The sequence below is a fragment of the Octopus bimaculoides genome, chromosome 11 (genome assembly GCF_046866305.1).
Source record: "Octopus bimaculoides isolate indiv1 chromosome 11, ASM4686630v1, whole genome shotgun sequence".
Taxonomy (NCBI): Eukaryota; Metazoa; Mollusca; class Cephalopoda; order Octopoda; family Octopodidae; genus Octopus; species Octopus bimaculoides.
This window is the reverse complement of record NC_142938.1, coordinates 46,735,368-46,759,009: the sequence shown is the minus strand read 5'-3', so window position 1 is coordinate 46,759,009 and position 23,642 is coordinate 46,735,368. Positions and strand designations below refer to the sequence as shown.

The window sequence follows — 23,642 nt, the reverse complement described above, 5'->3', positions numbered from 1 at the left end:
CTTGCAATTGTGACTTGTTAAGTTTCCAGGGTCTATATAGTTATGAGCCATCATAGGTACCATCTTGATCCTCAATATGGCAGCTGGAGAGAAAGAGAGATGCACTAGAACTTGGCTTGCATGCATTTCAGTGGAGCAGACTAGAACCTCTTGAAATAATGTGCCTTGCTCAAGGACGCAATGCTCTGCTAAGTCAAGGAATTGAACCAATGGCCCCTTGATCACAATTCCAAGACACTAACCACAAGGTCATGTGAATTCACTTGTTTTAACTTCTTTCCTAAAAGGAAGACCCTCTAAGTTATTGCTCAACCAGCTAGAAATAGCAGCCAAATCTCCATCAAAATCATTCCCCACTACAAGTGGAGCATGATGCATTAGATACAATGCAGTCCAAGGCATATGTACAAGGTAGTGATTGGTGCAAGTGAAACACCTTTGACCTTAGGTCTGCTCAACCAAGGATAACAGGGAACAAAAAGAGCAGAAAAAGAAAAAAAAGGAAAAGAATTTGTACACACTGGTTTCCGCTTTTCTTTGTAACTTAGCATTTCTTCTTCTTCTTCATCATATTCTTCATCCCCTTCTTCCTCTTCTTTGTCTTCAGTTTCAGAGTCTACAGAATCAGAACCATCTGTCAGTTCAGCTTCATCCTCATCGTCTTTCAGGTTATCATAAACCTCTTCATTATCTAACTTATACAGATCACAGCGCTTCTTTCTATTTTCTCCCCGTTTTATCCAAATCTGCTTTGCCAGGTGGTTCTTGAGAGCCATCAGTTTGGAACCTGCAATAAATAAATTCTGTAGAAACCCATGCATAACAGGTACCTCAATTCTTAGTCCCAAATTGCCATAAAAACCTACATCATGTTCTTACCATAATCAAATATATGCATTTCTTTGTTTAAGGAACATTTTTCCAATCTAGCAGGGTTAAGAAGGGAAGTGATTTTGAGGTAGGCTTCTATGGCTGAATGCTCTTCCTTTCAGCAACCCTTAACCATTTTTCAAATAAGGGATTTTTTTATATAAACATCTCTTTGAAAGTGTAAAGCAAAGGGTTGTGATGTTGACAAAGAATGTAAACATCAGCAATGTATCACTGAAACAGTGACAAGCAGAATATCAACATTTAGTGTGTATGTGTATATATAAGTGGAGAATGGAGAAACAAACACAAGAAGAAGCATGTCAATTGGGCTAGTTAGCCATTGACTTAATTACTATACAATCTCCACATAATTAAATCAATGGCTAACTAGCCCACTTGACATGCTTCTTCTTGCGTTTGCTTCTCCATTCTCCACTTAATTATAATTATAAACTGCGGTTTAAACGATAAATTACCTGCCTCTGGATAGCTTCTAACAAAGACGGTACCCACACAAGTAATCTCCAGGAGTGCCTTCGGATTTAACTATCCTCTGGTTGCTTAGATATTTCAGACTACCCCTTCAATATTGAAGCAATCCTATCATATATATACACATATATATATATATATATATATATATATATATATAGTGTGAAGACGCATGGCTGTGTTTAGGCTGTTGCACCCATGATCACTAGACCGTGGGTTCAATTCCAACTGGGTGGCACATTGTGTTCTTGAGCAAAACAATTTGTGTTGCACCAGTCTCTCTTTCAATTAGGGGAGAATGTTGGCCCACTCACCTAGCCAGCAGGGTGGCGTCATTCAGAAGCTTAAACGATACAAATCGCATTGAGACTAGTGATATGTAATAACATCTGATAGTCTGGTTAGTCACGTGATCATGTGATATATATATATATATATATATATATATATATATATATATATATATACGCACACACACACAGACACATACATGCACCGCATATGCTCGAGTGATAGTCGATTTCATGTAAAAGTCAATCCCTCTTTTTGGCCTAAAAACTGGGAATTTTCCATAGACCCAGTATAAAAGTTGAGCCTAGTATTTCACGGACAACAGGATATTTGTGGGTCAAGGTATCATATTATTCTGTACATGGAAATAACACTGTTACAAAATTGTGTGGCTACCTTACTCTATAGTTGGAATACTTGGTGCTTGTAATGGAATCCTCAGTGCTTAAAGTAAAAACCATGCAATAGGGAGCACTACACAAGTGTTGAATGGTGCTACATCACCATTACTAAAATGTATGCTGCAAGCCTGCATACATCTTCAAGCACAATAAACACATGTGTGATACACTCATTTATATGGTGAGAAAAGGGGTTTCACAGACAGCACTATTGACAAATGCCACTGTCTGAACTCATACAAAGGCATGACTCTGGTAAGCCTAAAAACATTTAATTAATCGCTAGATCAGTGGTTCCCATGCAACCTTTATATTTTCCTCATCTTCAAATACAACAAACACGTGCATCATATGCTCGTCTGTTTGCATGGTGAGAAACGCATTTCACAGACAGCACTATCGGCAAACAACAACAAACACCACTGTATGAATCCCTACAGAGGCATGATTTCGGTAAACCTAAAAACATTTAGTTAATCACTAGGTCAGTGGTTCCGAAACTTCTTTGGCCGCAGTATCCTTCAACATTATTTTAAAAAAATATGGAACCCCAGGGGTTTTGCAGAACACATTTTGGGAATCCCTGCACCAGATTAACAACTCTACACCATATTATGGTCATTTATTGGTAACTGCATATGACATCCTGCAACTTTTTTAAAATTTCTATGAGGGATAGACAGAGATAGAAATTAAAGAAAAAACAATTAAGGTGAATGATGGGAATGTAAAAAATTTTTTTAAATATATAAAACCAAATACCAGGTTTGTTTAACTGGATTTCATTTTGCTGACTGAGTTCAGAATCCATGTGATATGTAACAGTAGTCAACTTTAGATTTTCTTTCTGATTATCATCGCATTCTTTCTCAACAATACTGTAAAAGAAATCAAGCAAGATTAACTCTTTCGCATTTAATCCTTCAGATTATTCTGTTAAATTGTAAGGCTTATTTATTCACATCATCATCGTTTAACGTCTGCTTTCCATGCTAGCATAGGTTGGACGATTTGACTGAGGACTGGCAAGCCAGAAGGCTGCACCAGGCTCCAATCTGATCTGGCAGAGTTTTTACAGCTTGATGCCCTTCCTAACGCCAACCACTCCGAGAGTGTAGTGGGTGCTTTTACGTGCCACCGGCATGAAGGCCAGTCAGGTGGTACTGGCAACGGCCACGCTCAAAAAGGTGTTTTTACGTGCCACCTGCATGGGAGCCAGTCCAGCGGCACTGGCAATGACCTCGCTCGGATGATTTTCCAACGTGCCACCAGCACAAGTGCTAGAAGGCGATGCTGGTAACGATTACGCTCAAATGGTGCTATTTACAGGCCACTATCACGGAAGCCAGACAGCTGCTCTGGTAATGAACACACTCGACAGTGCTGTTAGTGCTCCACTGGCGCGGTGACCAGTCATTGAGTATGGTTCAATTACGATTTCACTTGCCCCCAACAGGTCTTCGCAAGCAGAGTTTAGTGTCCAATGAAGGAGAGGTTGGCATGGGTGCCAGTCGTCGGATTCGGTTCGATTTTGATTTCACATGTTTTGAATTAACACATTAACAGCCACATGTACCACTGGGGCAGCTACATTTATGTGTATATAGAGGAAGTTGCAGATGGAGAGGTTGTCGGGTTGAATCATGGAAATGGCGTGATGGTAAGTGCGGAAAACATTTTGCTAACTAAGAGAAACATTGAATGGAGATGACAAATGACCCTGCAAGAGGTTTCCAAAAATTCCAAAATTGGGTGCTAATAAGGAAGCAAGTGTCATTGACACTAGAGGGAAAGGTGTATTTCGTGTGTGAGGAAGGTTATGATTAATGTGACACATGAGTAAAGAATGATGAGTAAACTGAAGAGAATGAAAAGGAGAAAGATTCAGTAGATAAGAGTATTGCTGAAAGAAAGAAAGAGAAAGACAAACAATGAACCACAGAGGAGAGTGGGGTAGATCTAGTGAAGAGAAATGGGATGAGGTGGATAAGTCATGAAGTGGATGGGTCATGTACTGAGGAAGGAATGAATGTGGCAGGGTAAAAGGAATGAGGGAAATGAATGAAAAAGGAAGCAGAGGAAGACAAAGAGAAACATGGTGAAAGATGATGGGGGAGGAAATCAAAAGTAAAGGGCTTAGTGAGCAGATATAAAGAGTTTAGGGCAAACTGGAGAAGGCTGTCAAGGAGCCCAGAAGGCTAACCACAGAAATTTCTGTTATAGCTGTTGTAGAATATTATGACTAGGATTGAGAAGTATTCAGTATATGCATTGTGTAAAGGGAGACACAGCAACAACAGAAAAAGGTGAGAGAATATACAGCCTATTGGTGAGTGAAGGAATGAGAGGTAGTAGTGATGTCAGTAAATACAATAAGGTACATGGCTTAAGGGTTAAAGCATTTGGCTCATGATTGTAAGTTTGTGAGTTCAATACCTTGTAGTATGTTGTGTCTTTGAGCAAGACACGTTATTCTACATTGCCCAAGTCTAAGCTAGCAAAAATGTGTAGTACATACCTGTATTTTAAAGGGCTAGTTTTGTTAGATTCTGTGACATGCTGAAACTTTACTGAGAACTATGTTACAGGTACATGTGCCTGTGGGGTGCCAAGCAACTTGCACATTAATTTCATGAGAGCAGGCTATCCTGTTGATCAGATCAACTGAAATACTCAATGTCGTAACTGACAGAGTACCAGTTAAATGTAATGAAAAGCTCTCAGAATAATAAAAACGAAGAGGGTGGTAGTGGTTGTAAGAATAGCAAGGGTACCTCATCAACAATAGCAACATCAGTAAAATAAGCAACAAAAACAAAAAAAATTTACCTGATATTAACTTCTGTGTTGTGTTTCCGCCCCTTATTGACATTGGTGCACTTTAATAATCTCTGCATGAGTAGATCTTTACCACGAGGTTCTTCAACTTCATCATCATCACCATCCAAACTGATAGCTTGGGTCAAACTACCACTCAACTTTGGAGTGAAGCTGCAAACATCAGAGCCAAGCAATTCTAAAGGTAGGCACTTTTTCATTGACTTTTGGCTGGTCTCTCCTCTACTTGCAACAATCTCTGTATCTAATGATGATTCTGTTGCCTGGCTTTTTGTTGTTACAACTGCTGCAGCTGTTGGTGGTGGTGGTGGTGGTGGTGGTGTTGTTGCCACTAGCTCAGCAGAAAGCGGCGTTTGAGTCTGTATTTGAAGTGATGGAGTGTACGCTGTCTGGGCCTGACTGTTAAGATCTGAACACAGCAATTCATCCATGAAAGGGTCATCAGTTTGCATTATACCATTACTGTCAACAACCCAGCCAGAATTGTTATTAGTGCTACTGTCCATTGGTTTACTACTTGATGTAATCGGCTCTCTATTAACATTACTATTTTGACTACCGTCATCAACACCATCTCCATTGTTGTTATTACATTCTACTTTTTCTTCTTCTTCTTCAACAACCTTATCCACCAATGTCTGGCTATGGTCAAATGAAACATTTTCTGAATCAACAGGAATATCAGGGAGGTGGTTAGAGTCATCTTCTGTATTTTTCGATAAAAGATTTTTGGCCCTGACAAAAAGATCTGGTAACTCATCCAGTTCATCATCATCATCATCATCATCATCACAATCTATAGCTTTTTCACCCTGTTTCTTGTTTACTGAAGGTTCCAAGCCTTTGGTGCCAGTACAAGACAAGGAAGAAACTCCCTGACTAGACACACTACCATCTGTTGTCTTAGACTGTTCACTGGCCTCATTGCCATCATCAACTGATTCAGTTTCTTTCAATAACGAGTCGATGTTTTCGGCATAGGAGACAGATCTGAACATAACGGAGTCATTCTCAATAGTGTCTTGGACAAACTTTACTTTCCTGTCAAAAACAGATAAGAGAGAAAAAGTTAACAAAACAAGAGAATTAGCATCAGTTTCACTATTATTAGCATCAACATTATTGTTTTAAAGTTCATTTTCTCATGCTTACAAGGGTCAGATGGAATTTGCTGTGAAGTAGATTTTCTATGGCCAACATTTCCCCCGTGGAATGACACTGCTTGTAGGATGGTGTTGTTCATTTACATCTAACACATGTCAAAACACCAGTTGTCATGCAGTAGGGGAGGATGAACAAATTACAAACACACACATATATTCCTACACTACATCTACCAACGTTACAACATCTTACTTCCTCCTCTTTAATTTTCTCTGTTGTTTGTATAAGCCTGATATATTAATATATAAATATCAATATATTTATACTTAAATATTCGCCTGAAAGTCTCCACTTTCTCTCGTTTTGCATACATACATATATACATATTTTGTATTTCATACCCATATTTAATATATATCTTTATTTGCTCAATTTGATTCCTCTTATAGCCATTCTTTACCACATGGAATTGATCCCTTATAAAGACATCAGAGTCTAAGTTTGAATCATTTGAACACTACTAAGTGTCTTCTATACTGAGAATCTCTGGATCTCATTGGCAAATTATATACATACACATGTATACCTGATATAGGCTTCCTCAGTTTCCATCTACCAAATCCACTTATAAGGATTTGGTCAAATAGGGATATAGTAGAATACACTTGCCCAAGGTGCAATGCAGTGGGACTGAACCCAAAACCATGGGGTTGGGAAGCAAACTTACCATACAGCCCTGCCTGTACTTATGCATTATTTGAAGTTATGCATTTCAACAAAAAAAATAAGAGATAAAAAATATCTGGGACAAATATCTTGTAGAGACATTAATAGTTGTTTACTTACAGTTTCTCATTAGTTGCACACGAAAGCAAAGCCCGGTATTGTTGCTGTTTGCGGGCAGCTCGATCCAGAAAGACGTTGAGGGACTTTGAAACTGGCTGATGGTATGGAAGGTTGACTTTTGATTCTAAAATGGGATATAACAGTATAAAATTTAGGTATTGTGTGGAGTCACATGTACGAGAGAGATGGGGAGGGAGAGAGAAGGGAGAGGGAAAGAGAAGGGGAGGAAGAGAAAAGGGAAGGAGCAAGAAAGGGAGGGTGGAGGGGGAGAGAAAAGAAGAGGGGAAGAGAAGGGAGAGAGAAGGGGGGAGGGGAGGGAGCAGAAAGACAGAGAGTGTGTATTAGTCTATATTCTTTAAATGGTTAAAACCATTTTCATTCTGGCATTATTGGATCAGAACCACAAGTGTGTGTATTTTATCCTTTTACTTGTTTCAGTCATTGGACTATGGCCATGCTGGGGCACAACTTAGAGAGGTTTAGTTGAACAAATGAACTCCATTTCTTACTTGAAGTCTAGTACTTATTCAAAGAGTCCCTTTTTTTTTTTTTTTTTTTCCATTTTAGTCTAACCATTTAGTTGTTGCTACATAACTAAACCAACAACTGTTGTTAAGCACAGGAGTGGGGAACAAACACATACACACAATGATCTTCCACACAGTTTCCTTCTACTAAATTCATTCATTAGGCTTCGGTTGACCCACAGCTAGACACTTGCCCAAGATGCCGTGCAGTGAGAGTGAACTTCAAACCACACAGTTTCAAATAATGCTTCTCAACTACATTCCTACGACTTTTGCCTGCATCTAAATTATTCCCTCATCAATTCAGTGTCTGTTTTTTTCATGGATGCAACATCTTTCATAGACACACACACAGCAACAAAGAAATACAGCCAAATTCAGTGCTTTTTATGTGAACCTGCCACAGGGGTTCTCAACCATTTTTTTTACCTATGGGGCCCCTTCAATTACTATTCTATTCTGTTGGACCCCCATAACCATCTGATGTTTAAAAACTATTTTTATAGAAACTTCTTTCAAAATTCCTATTTTGTTTTTCACACATTAACTTGTGTAGGTTGAACTATGTAAAATGTTAGAGAAAGAAACCAAACTGTTTCTTGCAATACATAACAACACATACATCTAAAGTAATTTTTTTTCGGGGGCCCTTAAAATACTAGTGGATCCTCAGTTTACTATTTTGTTGCGTGGTTACATAAGAAATGACTTTGACATAGGTTTACTCTGACCATAACATGCTGAGGATAAACAATCACTTGAAACACACCAGACACACACAAACCAGCCCCAAAATAGAAAATATGTATATATCCAGCAACACATCCTCCCCCTCATACATACAAGAACACCAATCAGCATAAAACACCCAGTTATCCACCCCCAACCATACAACACCATTGACGAATAGAATACATACCTCTAATGAGGCGCTGTGTCTCACTATGAAGCTCAAGTAGGTCATTCTTTGCCTTAGTCTTTGAGGCTCTTTCTTTCCGTGGCTGTTTGGTAGCACCCTGTGAAATGCGAGTAAGCACTGGTTAATGTTTTATAGTAATATGGGCAACAACATACAGAAAAGGGTGTAAAGGGGTTAAAAGAAAACAAAAAGGAGTACTGACGAACAGAGGCAAACATTGAAGGAATTCTTAAGTTGACATGTTTAAGACTTTTAAGTTTATCAGAGACCAAATAGAGTCATTGAAGCGGGTTTATATTGTGCCACTCCAACTTGCCCAACCCTCCTCCTCTAATTATCACCTAAAGTGACCAGCCCTCCCCACCCATTAATCACTATGTCAAACCCTTTATCTCCAGAACACTAATCTCTGGAATTCTTTCCCTGCCCACATTTTCCATACTACCATTAACTTGCAGTTATTCAAGGAGGAATTAATAGATGCTATTTTCCAAGAAAATGTTATAGATGTTTCCAGCAGTGTTTCCAAAGTGTTAATAGATGTTATTTTCCAAGAAAAACGCAAAGACCCAGCTTTCACTAAAACAACTAATATAAATGCAAACAAAATTTGTTTTAAATGACAAAAGATGACAGATATAACCAAAACAACATCAGTAGCAATAATGACAGGATAAAAAAAGGCAGTGAGTTGGCAGAAACATTGGCATGCCGGGCAAAATGCTTAGCAGTATTTCATCTGTCTTTACGTTCTGAGTTCAAATTCTGCTGAGGTTGACTTTGTCTTTCATGGTCCATAAATTAAGTACCAGTTGCATACTGGGGTCGATCTAATCGACTGGCCCCCTCCAAAAAATTTCGGGTCTTGTGCCTAGAGTAGAAAAGAATAATGATAGGGTTTAAAAAAAAAAAAAAATTAAAAAAAAAAGATACCTTTTTCAGTTTAGCCTTCAGTTTTGCTGTTAGCTTTAATGCACTGAAACCTTCATCATCATCATTATCTCCATTGCTGTCTCCGCCCATATCACTATCCTCCTTCTGTCCCGTTTCATCACCACTACTATCACTGTTCTTTTCATGGCTGTCACTAAACACTGCAAGATAATATAACAAAGATTCTATCAAACAAAATATATCAGTGTATTTGAGTGGAGGAGAATTTAAATAGTGAATGTCATGTAGAGAAAAGAGAGCAAGAGAAAGTGTGGGGAGGGGAGGGGAATGTGAGATAGTTCTACAGTGAGCTATGAAATAATTAGTTTAAATCCTAATGAGATACCATGCTCACCTTTCAAACCTCCCATACATCCAAGTGCAACATAACATGTGGGCAGACAATATTATAAACAGCAATGAATGGTTTTACATGTATTCTTTTATTATTTTGTTTTTAGTCATTTGACTGTGGCCATACTGGAGCACAGTTTTGAAGCGTCTTAGTTGAACAAATCAACCTCAAGATTTATTTTTTTAAAGCCTAGTACTTATTCTATCGGTCTCTTTTTCCAAGCTGCTAGGTTACAGGGATGTAAACACACCAACACCAGTTGTCAAGTGGTGATCGGAGTCAAAGACAGACACACAGAGTTATATATATATATCATCATCATCGTTTAACGTCCGCTTTCCATGCTAGCATGGGTTGGACGATTTGACTGAGGACTGGTGCAACTAATTTGGCAGAGTTTCTACAGCTGGATGCCCTTCCTAACGCCAACCACTCAGTGTAGTGGGTGCTTTTACGTGTCACCCATATATATACATATATATATATATGAATATATACAACAATGTGGTAGATAAACAAGCTTCTTACCACACAGCTACACCTGCACCAATATATATATATATATATATATATATATATATATATATATATATATATCATCATCATCGTTTAACGTCCGCTTTCCATGCCAGCATGGGTTGGACGATTTGACTGAGGACTGGTGAAACCGGATGGCAACACCAGGCTCCAATCTAAATTTGGCAGAGTTTCTACAGCTGGATGCCCTTCCTAACGCCAACCACTCAGAGAGTGTAGTGGGTGCTTTTACGTATCACCCGCACGAAAACGGCCACGCTCGAAATGGTGTCTTTTATGTGCCACCCGCACAAGAGCCAGTCCAGGGGCACTGGCAACGATCTCGCTCGAAAACCCTACAAGGCCAGTCAGGCGGTACTGGCAACGGTCACACTCAGGATGGTACATCTTATGTGCCACCCGCACAAGAGCCAGTCCAGGGGCCCTGGCAACGATCTCACTTGGCTTGCCGGGTCTTCTCACGCACAGCACATTTCCAAAGGTCTCGGTCAGTAGTCATCGCCTCGGTGAGGCCCAATGTTCATATATATATATCTGTAAAAATATGTGACACTTATTCAGTAGCCATGATAAAACTCCGAGTTTCGGATGCCAGTCATTTTTCACAGGAATTTTCAATTGGCCAGAAAACTGAAGAGATGTTGGCGTGGGCTCCCACCCTGGCATCCGAAACTTGGAGTTTTATCATGGCTACTGAATAAGTGTCACATATTTTTACAGATAAATTCCTCTATTTGCATAATATCGAGGTCTCTTTCTTTCTTTTGTTGTCCTTCCTGTCAAATATATATATCTATATATCATCATTTAACGCTCATCTATGGTGGCATGGAAGTGTAAAATAAATTTACAAGTATGCCTTTTTAGTAAACACACATTTAGTCTCGGTGGAAAGGTAAAGACTAGGAGTAACCAATAAAGCAGTGGGGAAAGGACTCTTTCTCAGTGGTCAGAAGAAGAGGTTGATTAGAACAGTTTCAGATTTTGATAAAGCATTATCACCAAAGATCAATTATAATTTGGTCCCATAGAGACTAGCAGTATAAAGTTATTCATAGAATACACCAATCTGGACAAACTTGAAGTGGTGTGTGTAATTTCCTTTTCTTCACAGCAAGGCTAAATATTTGTTTACATGAACACAAATTCATATTTCTGCTCATAACATTCTTATGTAGTGCTTGTTTCTCAACCACATGGTTCTGGGGTTCATCCCACTGTGTGGCACCTTGAGCAAGTATCTTCTGTCATAGGCTATTCAAAGCCATTTGAGTGGATTTGTGGATAGAAACTAAAAGAAGCATGCATGTGTCTGTGTGTGTGTATGTCTCTCTTTGTTTTGACATCATGTGATAATTGCAAATGATTGTCATTGTTTTTTATTTTCAACATTGAGCAAAAACATAGCTCGCCTGGAAAGAAGTAGGTTGGCAACAGGAAGGGCATCCAGCTTCAGCAAATTCTGTTTCGCTTATGCAAGAATGGTAGTGGATACTAAAATGATGATGCCAGTTGCTTTGTTCCTTGTCTGCTGTAATCTGATAACTTCTTGTCTTCACCATCTACCCTCTCATACAAGATAACAATTTACAAGAGTAGATTTAAAGGCTTAAAGGCAGAATTTGGTTTAAGCACCCATTTAACCCTTCGACTTTTTGATTTTTGAAATTTTCAGAAAATTTTTGCAATTTTGTGTTCTACACACCAGAATTAAAATGATTATGCAAAATGAAATATTTTTTGTGTGATTTGTGGGTGATTTAGCACATCTCACAACCACCTGATACCTTCCATGTTTCTTTGTCACCCTGACCTATATGTTTTGCAGTATCTTTCTCCTCATAAACACATTCAATGGTCCATTGCTGAGATTTAATCAAATCCCATATTCTTTAACTGATTTCAAAACAAAAATTCAAAAAAGACTGGAAATTTTAAGATTTATGTGGGGTGAGCTTAAAAAAAATTTCTTTTTAATAATCATATGAATTCCTGTGCGTCGAACACAAATTCACAAAAATTTTCTGAAAATTCCCAAAAAATACAAAGATTACAAGGGGTCATATGGGATGCTTAAACCAGAATTCCACTGGCTTAAAAAACCTTAACATTTCTAGGACTCTTGAAACTAGCTTATCACAACAACAAACATGTGTCTGAAGCTATACAACACACTCCATACTTTGGCCCATAGATGTGCTGTCTCCCCGTGAGGTCAACTAAAGTTGCCACTGTTTGCCAAAGAAGGCTTATAGGCTGTTACCTCCATTCAGACCTTACCAACTTGCTGCATTCCTCCTCCCACTCCATCCCACCTTGCCCTTATTAACTATTCTGCCTAGCCCTTTCCCTCCAGAACCCTATTCACTGGAATTTACATTCATGGTCATGCTTTTGATATGACCATCAAGGAGAACATCTGCTGCATATATCTGACAGGTTGTGGAAGGCCTGTAAAGGCCATTGGAACATCAAACAACCAAACCATTATAAAAAGAAAAAAAAGTTGTGTATGTAAGAATTGCATTTAACAACAACAAGGTTAACATAATCAACTCACCGTTGTCATGGAAACTGTTCTTGGCTTTTTTCTGTGATGATGTCTAGAAAAATAGAGATCAAGAATTACGGCTGGAAATGATGGAGTAAAGATATCAATGTACATTTATGGCTGGTAATAGTAGTAGTAATAAAAGCAGCAAGCTGGCAGAATCATTAGCATGCCAGGGAAAATGCTTATATATTTAGAAACCAACTGATGTATATACCTCACCAGTTTCATAAAAATGTTCCATATAGACACAGGAACAAAGCAGCAAGACAGGACAATACAAGATGGTCTGTCATATGAGGATACCTTAGAAGCTGAATGATAAAAATCATCCAACCATGTCTCAACTTATGGAAGAGCAACTGCATAAATTATGATAATAATGATATACAGGATAATAGTGTCTGAAGCAAAGTATTACAGCATCAGACTTGGATGTCTTTATGGCAGTGTTCCTCAACCATCTTTTGCATATGGACCCCTTTGTTTCCTATTTTATCTGGATGGACCCTCCTAGCCATTCACTGTTTAAAAGAATCATATTATATTTTTATAACTCTTTTACTCTTTTACTTGTTTCAGTCATTTTGACTGCGGCCATGCTGGAGCACCGCCTTTTAGTCGAGCAAATCGATCCCAGGACTTATTCTTTCGAAGCCTAGTACTTATTCTATCGATCTCTTATGCCAAACCGCTAAGTTACAGGGACGTAAACACACCAGCATCGGTGCGTTGGGGGGATAAACACAGACACAAACATATACACACACACACACATATATATATATATATATATATATATATATATATATATATATATATACATACACACACACATATATACGACGGGCTTCTTTCAGTTTCCGTCTACCAAATCCACTCACAAGGCTTTGGTCAGACCGAGGCTATAGTAGAAGACACTTGCCCAAGGTGCCACGCAGTGGGAATGAACCCGGAACCATGTGGTTGGGAAGCAAGCTACTTACCACACAGCCACTCCTGCACCTATTAAATATTATTTGGAATTCTTTTATTCTTTTACTTATTTCAGTCATTAGACTGTGGCCATGCTGGAGCACCACCTTGAGGATTTTTTCAGTCAAATGAATCAATCCCAGTACTTTTTTTTAATTTTTATGCCTGGTACTTATTCTATCAGATTCTTTTGTCAAACTACTAAGTGACAGGGACATAAACACACCAACACCTGGTTGTGGCAAGGGCCAGACACAAATACACACATATGTATCTAAATATATATATATATATATATATACAACAGGTTTCATTCAGTTTCTGTCTACCACATCCATTCACAAGGCTTTGATCAGTCCAAGGCAATAAAAGGAGACACTTGCCAAAGGTGCCATGCATTGGGACTGAACCCGGAACCATGTGGTTGGGAAGCAAGCTTCTTATGTCAAACCACTAAGTGACAGGGACATAAACACACCAACACCGGTTTGTGGCAAGGGTCAGACACAAATACACACATATGTATCTAAATATATATATATATATATATATATATATACAACAGGTTTCATTCAGTTTCTGTTTACCAAATCCATTCACAAGGCTTTGGTCAGTCCAAGGCAATAAAAGAAGACACTTGCCAAAGGTGCCATGCAGTGGGACTGAACCCAGAACCATGTGGTTGGGAAGCAAGCTTCTTATCACACAGCCACACCTACACCTATGAATTGAATAAAAAAAATTAAAATATTTCATGCATTATAGAAGCATAACCAGTTTATTGCAGATAAATTTTAATAGCAAAATCTCATATGGACCCTTAACACTGATTGTACAAACTTTGCCTATCCACTCTCAATGAAATAAATGCAGATATTCGCTGAGGATATCAGCTTAAACAACAGTAAATCTTTCTCCCTTAAAAACAGGTGGCTTTGTGCCTATGTAAGAAGACAAGTCATACAAGCTCTCTGACCTTTTTCCGTTTGATGATATTAAATTTCTTGTCGTCGTCATCGTCATCATCATCATCATCACTGTTAATGTGGTTTTCATTCTCCAATATCTCAAGGGAACCTGTGAGAGAAAAAAATGGAAGAAATAATAATAATAATCCTTTCTGTAACAGGAACAAGGCCTGCAATTTTGGGGAAGGGAGTTGCTTTATTTAATTAGCCCCCAGTGTTCGACTGGTACTTATTTCCTCAACCACGAAAGTCCATCTCACATTCTATTGGTCTCTTTTGCTGAACCGCTAAGTTACGAGGACGTAAACACACTAGCATCGGTTGTCAAGCAATGTTGGGGGGGGGGGGCAAACACAGACACAAACATACACTCACACACATATATATATATATATATATATATATACACACATTATATATATATATATATATATATATATATACACACATATATACGACGGGCTTCTTTCAGTTTCCGTCTACCAAATCCACTCACAAGGCTTTGGTCGGCCCGAATTTGAACTCAGAACAAAATGCTACAGATTCTACCAGCTTGTGACAATAATAATAATAGCTTCAAATTTTGGCACAAGGCCAACAATTTTGGTGGGGAGGAAAAAGAGTAAGTAAATTGCATTGACCCTAGTGGCCATCTGGTATTTTATTTTATTGACCCAGGAGGTGCAGGAGTGGCTGTGTGGTAAGTAGCTTGCTTAGCAACCACATGGCTCCGGGTTCATTCGCACTGCGTGGCACCTTGGACAAGTGTCTTCTACTGTAGCCTCGGGCCGACCAAAGCCTTGTGAATGGATTTGGTATACGGAAACTGAAAGAAGCCCGTCGTATATATGTATACATATGTGTGTGTGTATATGTTTGTGTCTGTGTTTGTCCCCCCAACATTGCTTGACAACCGATGCTGGTATGTTTACGTTCTTGTAACTTAGCATTTCGGCAAAAGAGACCGATAGAATAAGCACTAGGCTTCTAAAGAATAAGTCCTGGGGTTGATTTGCTCGACTAAAGGCGGTGCTCCAGCATGGCCACAGTCAAATGACTGAAACAAGTAAAAAAGTAAAGTGAGACCCCAAAAGGATGGGAGGCATTTAAGCTCAGAACATAAAGATGGATGAAATTCTGCTAAGCATTTTATTCAGCATGCTAACAATTGTGCCAGCTCACCACCTTCATCATCATCATCATTTAACGTCCGCTTTCCATTCGATTTGACTGAGGACTGGTGAAACCAGATGGTTACACCAGGCTCCAATCTGATTTGGCAGAGTTTCTACAGCTGGATGCCCTTCCTAACGCCAACCACTCAAAGAGTGTAGTGGGTGCTTTTACGTGCCACCGGCACGAAGGCCAGTCAGGCGGTACTGGCAACGGCCACGCTCAAAATGGTGTATTTTACGTGCCACATGCACAGGAACCAGTCCAGCGGCACTGGCAACGATCTCGGTCGAAAGTCCTTACACATGCCACGGGCACAAGTGCCAGAAAGGCGACACTGGGCACAGGTGCCTGGAGTATATTTGAACTGGTAATAATCTTGCATTTATACACATCACTGATTAGTGCTGCCACCCTGGAATTTACAATCATCTGCAACACATTGGAAGGGATTGGCATTAAGAAAGGCATCCAGCTGTAGAAGCCATGCCACAACAGACAATTGCAGTCTGGACAGCTCCCTGACTGGCCAGTTCCTGCCAAACTGTCCAACCTATGCCATGGAAAATGGACATTAAACAATGATGATAAGAATGAAGGCAGAAAGAGGGAACAGAGAGAAAGTGAGAAAGAAAATGAGAGTCAGAAAAGAGCAAAGATATATTTACCATATTCAATATCTGGCAGAAGTAAGTTTCGAACAGGCTCACTAACAGCATTTCTATGATTGTCGTCATTGTCAGTAACAGCAGCATTGTCATCACCATCACCAGCATTGTCATCATCATCACTATCATCATCATTAATAACAGCAGTCTAAGTGTAAAAATAAAAATTATAAAAATGATTTTGCACGTTGGCCACAAATTGGTAGAGAAAGAACATAGCCAACTGAATCAATGTCAGTGTGTGATTAGTCTTTATGAACAAAAGGGGCTTCTTATGGGTGATCCTATCTGCTAGAAATATCAGCTAAATCTCATTCAGATAACAGTGAGGAAGGACACATTGGCATATTAGATACTGTAGTCTTAGAAACTGTGTCTAAAGAGAAAAGAAAACATGAGATGGTCATGGCTGGAGTAACACTGACCGGATCTTATCCAGAGCTAAACAAAATACAAAAGAAAAAAAAAAAGACCACAATATGTTTAGAGATTCAAAAATTCAGAGATGTTATCTGCAAAAGAAAGAAATAGTTAAGTTGGTGTCAGCATTGTGAGGAGGAAAATATTAGTTGAGGTCTTTTCATGTGGACAGTGTCTGAATCTTATTTTCCTCTAAATAATATTTAATGGCCGCCGAACTGGCTCCTGTGCAGGTGGCACGTAAAATACACCATTTTGAGCGTGGCCATTGCCAGTACCGCCTGACTGGCCTTCGTGCCGGTGGCACGTAAAAGCACCCACTACACTCTCAGAGTGATTGGCGTTAGGAAGGGCATCCAGCTGTAGAAACTCTGCCAAATCAGATTGGAGCCTGGTGTAGCCATCTGGTTTCACCAGTCCTCAGTCAAATCGTCCAACCCATGCTAGCATGGAAAGCGGACGTTAAACGATGATGATGATGATGGTGTATGAAGATCTCCTACACCAATAAATACATCTTGCATATTTAATGATTTGTAATTACTTCAAGCACAGTGTAAAGGTTATACTATGCTGGGGCACTGTCTTGAAAGCTTCAGTTGAACAAATCAACCCCAGTACATATTATTTCCTTTAAAATACAGGTACTTACTCTATCAGTCCCTCTCGCTGAACCGCTAAGTTACAGGGACATAAACAAGCCAACACAAGTGGTCAAGCAGTGGAAGGTAGGGAACAAACACAAGGACACATACAGATACACAAAACCATGCTTCTTTTAGTTTCCATCTATCAAATCCACTCACAAGGCTTTGGTTGGTCTGGGGTGCCAAAGGTGCCACAATGTGACTGAATCTGGAACCATAAATAAAATTTTTTTTAAATATTTACCTGTTTCCGAGAAAACTTGGCACAGAAGTCATCGTCTTCACTGTCGCTCTCTACAAACAAAAGAAATGTAGAATGTTTATTTGGACATGCCTTGACCAATCACTGAATGCAACTAATAAGATTGGTTGTACAATGAAGATTTCTAATGCAAATATATTGGGGAAAGGCACAGTTGACTTAATCAATCCCCAATGGTGTTCATTTTATCAACTTCAGCAGGATTTGAACTCAGAACATAACTGTCACCAGGTATTTTGTCTGATGCTCTGCCAAGCAAGCCATTACTTTGCACATAATAAAATTTCTAAGACTGTGCTGATCTCTAATTGTGGAGGGAACCTGTGGAAGCAATAGATCCAGGAAGACGTGGAAGAAGGTGGTGAAATATGATCTTCAGTTGTTGAAGTAATGACAAGTGACCGAGATTTCTGGTGATTTGCTGTGCTTGAGAAGACACGTCAAGCTGAGTGAATCATGATCAATATCAATGCCGGTGACATGTAAAAAGCACCCACTACACTCTGTAGAGTGGTTGGCGTTAGGGAGGGCATCCAGCAGTAGAAACCAAGCCAACACAGATGACTGGACCCTGATGCAGCTCTCGAGCTTACCAATCCCAATGAAACTATCTAACCCATGGAAAACAGATGTTAAATGATGATGACATAAGATGCAACATTTTGGATGAGGGGAAAATTAGTAAATCAACACCAGGAGGAGAAAATATAGAGATGACTTTGGCTGGATTTGAATTCAGAATATATGTAAAAGAAACCTTAAAATGTTTTGTCCTGTTCTCTACAAATTCTGTCATCCACCATCTTGACCGCATCATGAAATTATGATAATAATAATAATTTCTATTATAGACACAAGGTCTAAAATTGTAAGTGAAGGAAAAAATCCATATTTAACAAGTATTTTATTCTATGAATCTTGAAAGGTGTAAGGTAAAGATGACTGCAGAACACAAAGGGATGGAACAAATCCTGCAAGGTAATATTTATGCCTGCATAAATGTGGATGTTCTGTTGGAACACACTATACTGCAGTAGCTACCATGAGAGAAACTCATATTGGCTTTTGGTGCAAAATGCACTCTTGTTTCTATCACTTGCAGGTAGATGAACCCCCACTACACCCAGCTCCAAGGCCACCAGATCACATCCATTTGACCTTGTTTGGTGTTGTTAATGACAGACATCAACCACTAGAGACAGCAGTGACTCACCTCCTTGCCAGCGATATAGAGATTGACAGTACCAGAACAGGCATTGGTGTTGCAATTAGCCAGTTAGCCTGTTTAAGATATGTGTGTGTGTGTATAAATAAATATATATATATATGGAAATGTGCTGTGCGTGAGAAGACCCGGCAAGCCAAGTAAGATCGTTGCCAGTGCCCCTGGACTGGCTCTTGTGCGGGTGGCACATCAGATGCACCATTTTGAGCGTGGCCGTTGCCAGTGCCCCTGGACTGGCTCTTGTGCGGGTGGTACATGAGATGCACCATTTTGAGCGTGGCCGTTGCCAGTACCGCCTGACTGGCTCCCGTAGGATTTTCGAGTGAGATCGTTGCCAGTGCCCCTGAACTGGCTTGTGTGGGTGGCACATAAAAGACACCATTTCGAGCGTGGCCGTTTTCGTGCGGGTGACACGTAAAAGCACCCACTACACTCTCTGAGTGGTTGGCGTTAGGAAGGGCATCCAGCTGTAGAAACTCTGCCAAATTAGATTGGAGCCTGGTCTTGCCATCCGGTTTCACCAGTCCTCAGTCAAATCGTCCAACCCATGCTAGCATGGAAAGCGGACGTTAAACGATGATGATGATGATGATGATGATATTAGCAACAAAGACAGTTTCAATACTGAGGGGTAATATTTATCCCCACTTAAACATGGATGCTCTCTTAGAACAAACTATACTGCAACAGTTTCCATGAGAGAAGCTCTCACATTGGCTTTTTGGTGCAAAATGTACTCTTGTTTATATAACTAGCAGGGAGATAAATCCCTGCCACCTCTAGCACTGAAAGTGCCAGATTATGAGTTTTCAATGGTCTAGCGATGTAAACTTTGTGAGAATTTTTGTCCTGACTTCCGCATCCTTTTTAGCAGTAAATCCCTGAGCAAAAATCAGGCACTTGAACGAGTCTGGGGTTAGTTTATCCAGTTTAAATCTCTCACACTCTCTCTTCACTCTACCTGCATATGTGGCAAAATCTTCGTCATTGTTTTTCTCAGTGTTCAAACACTTCCAACTTGTGTTGAACAACAATGTTTTTTTTCTCAACATCCTACATAAAATATCAATTGTGTCCATGAAATTTGTGTCAAAAACTTTTTTTTAGACAATATAAAGTTACAGTATTTTAATGCTCTAGTGTCACCAGTTTTCATCTCATCCATCCAGTTTTGGCATTCTTTTTCAAAAATTTGTTCAAATCTTTGGTAATATGCCTCGAGGTGACTCTTTCTTCCAAGTCATATCTAAATTCATTTATTGAATTTGCTACAGGGTCTGACTACCCAACAATATCATTCTAAAAATAAACAATTACATCATTGAAATCTCAAAGCAACAAAATAATGCATAGCTAGGGTTAAAACTCAGTGTATGATAACTTTATTAAGCCTGGGTATCTGTCCACTCCCACTTTTCAATCTTCATAGACCCCACCCACTTTGAGAAACACTGGAGTGGAGTTAATAATATGATCCTCTAGTCTCCTACATTACAAATACCACTGAATAGATTCCCCACAACTCTATCAAATTTGATCACTGACCACAATTTTGAGGGAAGGGTTTAGCCGAAATTATTGCCCCCACTCACCCCAACACCAAGTATTTGACTGGGAATTTCTGTTTTGCTTCTGACTTTAGGATAAAAGGTAAAATGTGCTTTGGTGGGATTTGAACTCAGAATGAACTCTGAGGAGGAAGAAATACTGCAAGGTATTTCTTCTAATGGTTTAACAATTCAGCTAGCTTAATGCCTTTTCCCCTAACTTATAACAATAATAATTTAATGTACCTTCAGTAAATGATAGTGTTTTGTGTTGTGGTGAAACTTCTTCAATACCAGAATCCTTTTCACTGTTTTCTTCCTTGGACATTTCCATATCAGTGCCCAGAATGAGCTGTAAAAAATTAAAAAAAAAGAAAAGTAAATACACTACTGCAGTGAAATATGAGCAATAAGTGTAGAGGATGTGTGAAAGCTGGAAAGTAAATAGAGAACTATGCTCCAATGAATGCATCATGACAGTAAACTTGAAGAGAGGAGTACAAAGAAGCTAAGAAAGAAACAGAATAAGAAAGAAATTGGCTGTAGTTTGAAAGATATGTAATACGCATAAAGGATGAGAGTTGCATGAAAATAGGGTCAAGAGATTCAAGTGAAAGGAATCTGTAGAATAGGAAAAACAAAAAAGACGTAAGTGGAGAAAAGTTGATTTCAAGAGGCAGAAACTCACAAAGGAAATTGCAAAGGGATCATAAGTGATGAGATGATGTACTGAAGAAAACCAGTCCAACCCATGCGTGTATGAAATAGCTTTGAATCAGTTGGATATGTGGGAGGAGACTTAATAGACTGCATCAAAGACTTTGTACCAAGTTTCACACATGCATATATGAGAGCAATGCATGAAACCATCACTCCTTGAATCAATTACCTAACTTTACAGCCAAAAACACACAAACATACACACATATATACACATGTTAATATTGAACAATGGTGGATAAAAATTATTTGTTTATGGGTTAAGGCTACCATTGGATTAATCCAAAATAGAGAAGAACACAGATGTTCCATGTGACAGGTTTGACGATTGCTGAGGGACTTCTCTGAACATAAAACCAATGGTAGCCTTAACCCATAAATAAAAAATATATAGGTATATATATATATATAATTAAAAGGGTAAAGGTTTATCAATTTATTAATAAATCAACAATTAATAATTTTTACCAAGCCCTTCGGTATTAGCTGCTATTTCTGAACTTCAGTATGTGGTGAAGCAAATGTTTGCTGATCCCTTAATTATGTTTATAAATATATATATATATATATATATATATATATATATATATATATTGAGAAAAAGAGGCAGTCAGAATTTTGGATAATTTTTTATTAGCACTTTCGTTAGTTTTTCGAAATCGTAAAGACAAGCTCAAAACCAAAAGAGCTTTTTTTGATTTTGATTTTGTCTTGATGAGTTAGAAAAACGAACAGAAGCGCCAACAAAAAATTATCAGAAATTCTGACTGCCTCCTTTTTCTCAATATACAATAAAGGTACACCACTTCAAACACTCTATACATACATACATACATATATATATATATACATACATTATATATATATATATATATATATATATATATATATATATACATATATTTATACATACATACATATATAAACATATATATAAACACACAGGGTGTGGTGAATTAACTGCCGTCTAAATTATGCAAAAATAAAAATAACACTGATATCTCATTTTAACAGATATTTACCAAAGTTACATAAAAATATCTTGAAACACTAAGGAGTAAATTTATTCAATAAAATCGTCATTGGCTTCAATCATGGCCTCCAGCATCTCCTGCAACTTTTCTGGATGGTCTCCTTGATTAAGTTAGTGAATGCTACCATAATCCTTGCCTTCAGTTCATCTTTGGTGTTGCAAAGGGTTTTATTGGTCTCTCACTCAACTGCGCCCCACACATAATAATTATGGAGGTTGAAGTCTGGGGAGTTAGGTGGCCAGATGTTAGGGGTGATGTGGTCGCAGAAATTGTCTGACAGTCATGACTGGGTTCTCCTGCTTGTGTGGCATGGTGCAGAGTCCAGTTGCCAGACATTGGGGTCTTCCAGCAGCCACCCTCTTGACCCAAGGCAGCACTATCTCCTCCAGGCACTTGATGTAGGCCTCCCTGTTAAGTCAGAGGTCGTGTGGGAAGATGAATGGAGGTATAACATCACCATCACTAGTGATCACTCCAAACACCATGATGTTGACTAGATGTTTGATTTTATTACTCTTGGTGCATGTCCTCAGATTGACACCCAAATATTTTGAAATGTTCATATTGGAACTTCCAGCATCAATGCCAATCAGTATAGCATGTTGTGTCCAAATTTCTGGCAGAGTGAACTGTGTCATGGTGCTGTTTTTCTCAGAGTTGGTGCTCAACTGACCCTTCTGTACTGTGTAGTTGACAAAATCAAAAGCAATGTGCCTGTGCAAAATTAAAAATATAAAACAGTAACAATTTACCCATTGCACCCTGTATATATATACTCTTACTCTTTTGCTTGTTTCAGTCATTTGACTGCGGCCATGCTGGAGCACCACCTTTTTTAGTCGAGCAAATCGACCCCAAGGCTTATTTTTTGTAAGCCTAATACTTATTCTATCGGTCTCTTTTGCCGAACCGCTAAGTTAGTTTATTCACATTGCCGTAAGCAAGCAGTTGAACGAAAGAGACCAAAAGAAGCACCAGATTGAAGAAAAAAAGTTCTGGAATCGATTTGTTCGACTAAACCCTTCAAGGCGGGCACCTAGCATGGGCGCAATTCATTGACTAAAACAAGCTACACACATACATACATGTGTGTATGTGTGCATGTCATTGTTTTTGTCCAGAATTACAGAATTCACACATAAGGCATACCTGTATAAGAGTACCCGTGTGGACAAACAGATAAAATCACACATACCGTAAGTGTATAAAAAGATTGGCGGAATTCTGCTTTATGCATGGCATATAACCCCTCAAAACTTTTATTTTGGGGAATTTTCAGAAAATTTTTGTGAATTTGTGTTCTACATACGGGAATTCATACGATTATAAACATTTT

At 38.8% G+C, this 23,642-nt stretch overlaps 1 protein-coding gene across 2 annotated transcripts in view; it reads right to left on the bottom strand.

Annotated features, from left to right (window-relative positions):
* The window catches only part of LOC106872771 (uncharacterized), a 73,302-nt gene that overhangs the window by 48,954 nt on the left and 706 nt on the right, over positions 1-23,642 (bottom strand). For both annotated transcript variants that reach the window (XM_089359942.1, XM_089359941.1), the window contains exons 2-12: positions 20,799-20,904; positions 17,763-17,812; positions 16,452-16,599; positions 14,619-14,719; positions 12,677-12,719; positions 9,225-9,385; positions 8,292-8,388; positions 6,846-6,969; positions 4,887-5,936; positions 2,820-2,935; positions 522-787 (exon numbers count right to left, since the gene is read on the bottom strand). In XM_089359942.1, coding sequence (XP_089216068.1) covers positions 522-787; positions 2,820-2,935; positions 4,887-5,936; positions 6,846-6,969; positions 8,292-8,388; positions 9,225-9,385; positions 12,677-12,719; positions 14,619-14,719; positions 16,452-16,599; positions 17,763-17,812; positions 20,799-20,904 — 2,262 coding nt within the window. The remainder of the gene's footprint in view (positions 1-521; positions 788-2,819; positions 2,936-4,886; positions 5,937-6,845; positions 6,970-8,291; positions 8,389-9,224; positions 9,386-12,676; positions 12,720-14,618; positions 14,720-16,451; positions 16,600-17,762; positions 17,813-20,798; positions 20,905-23,642) is intronic.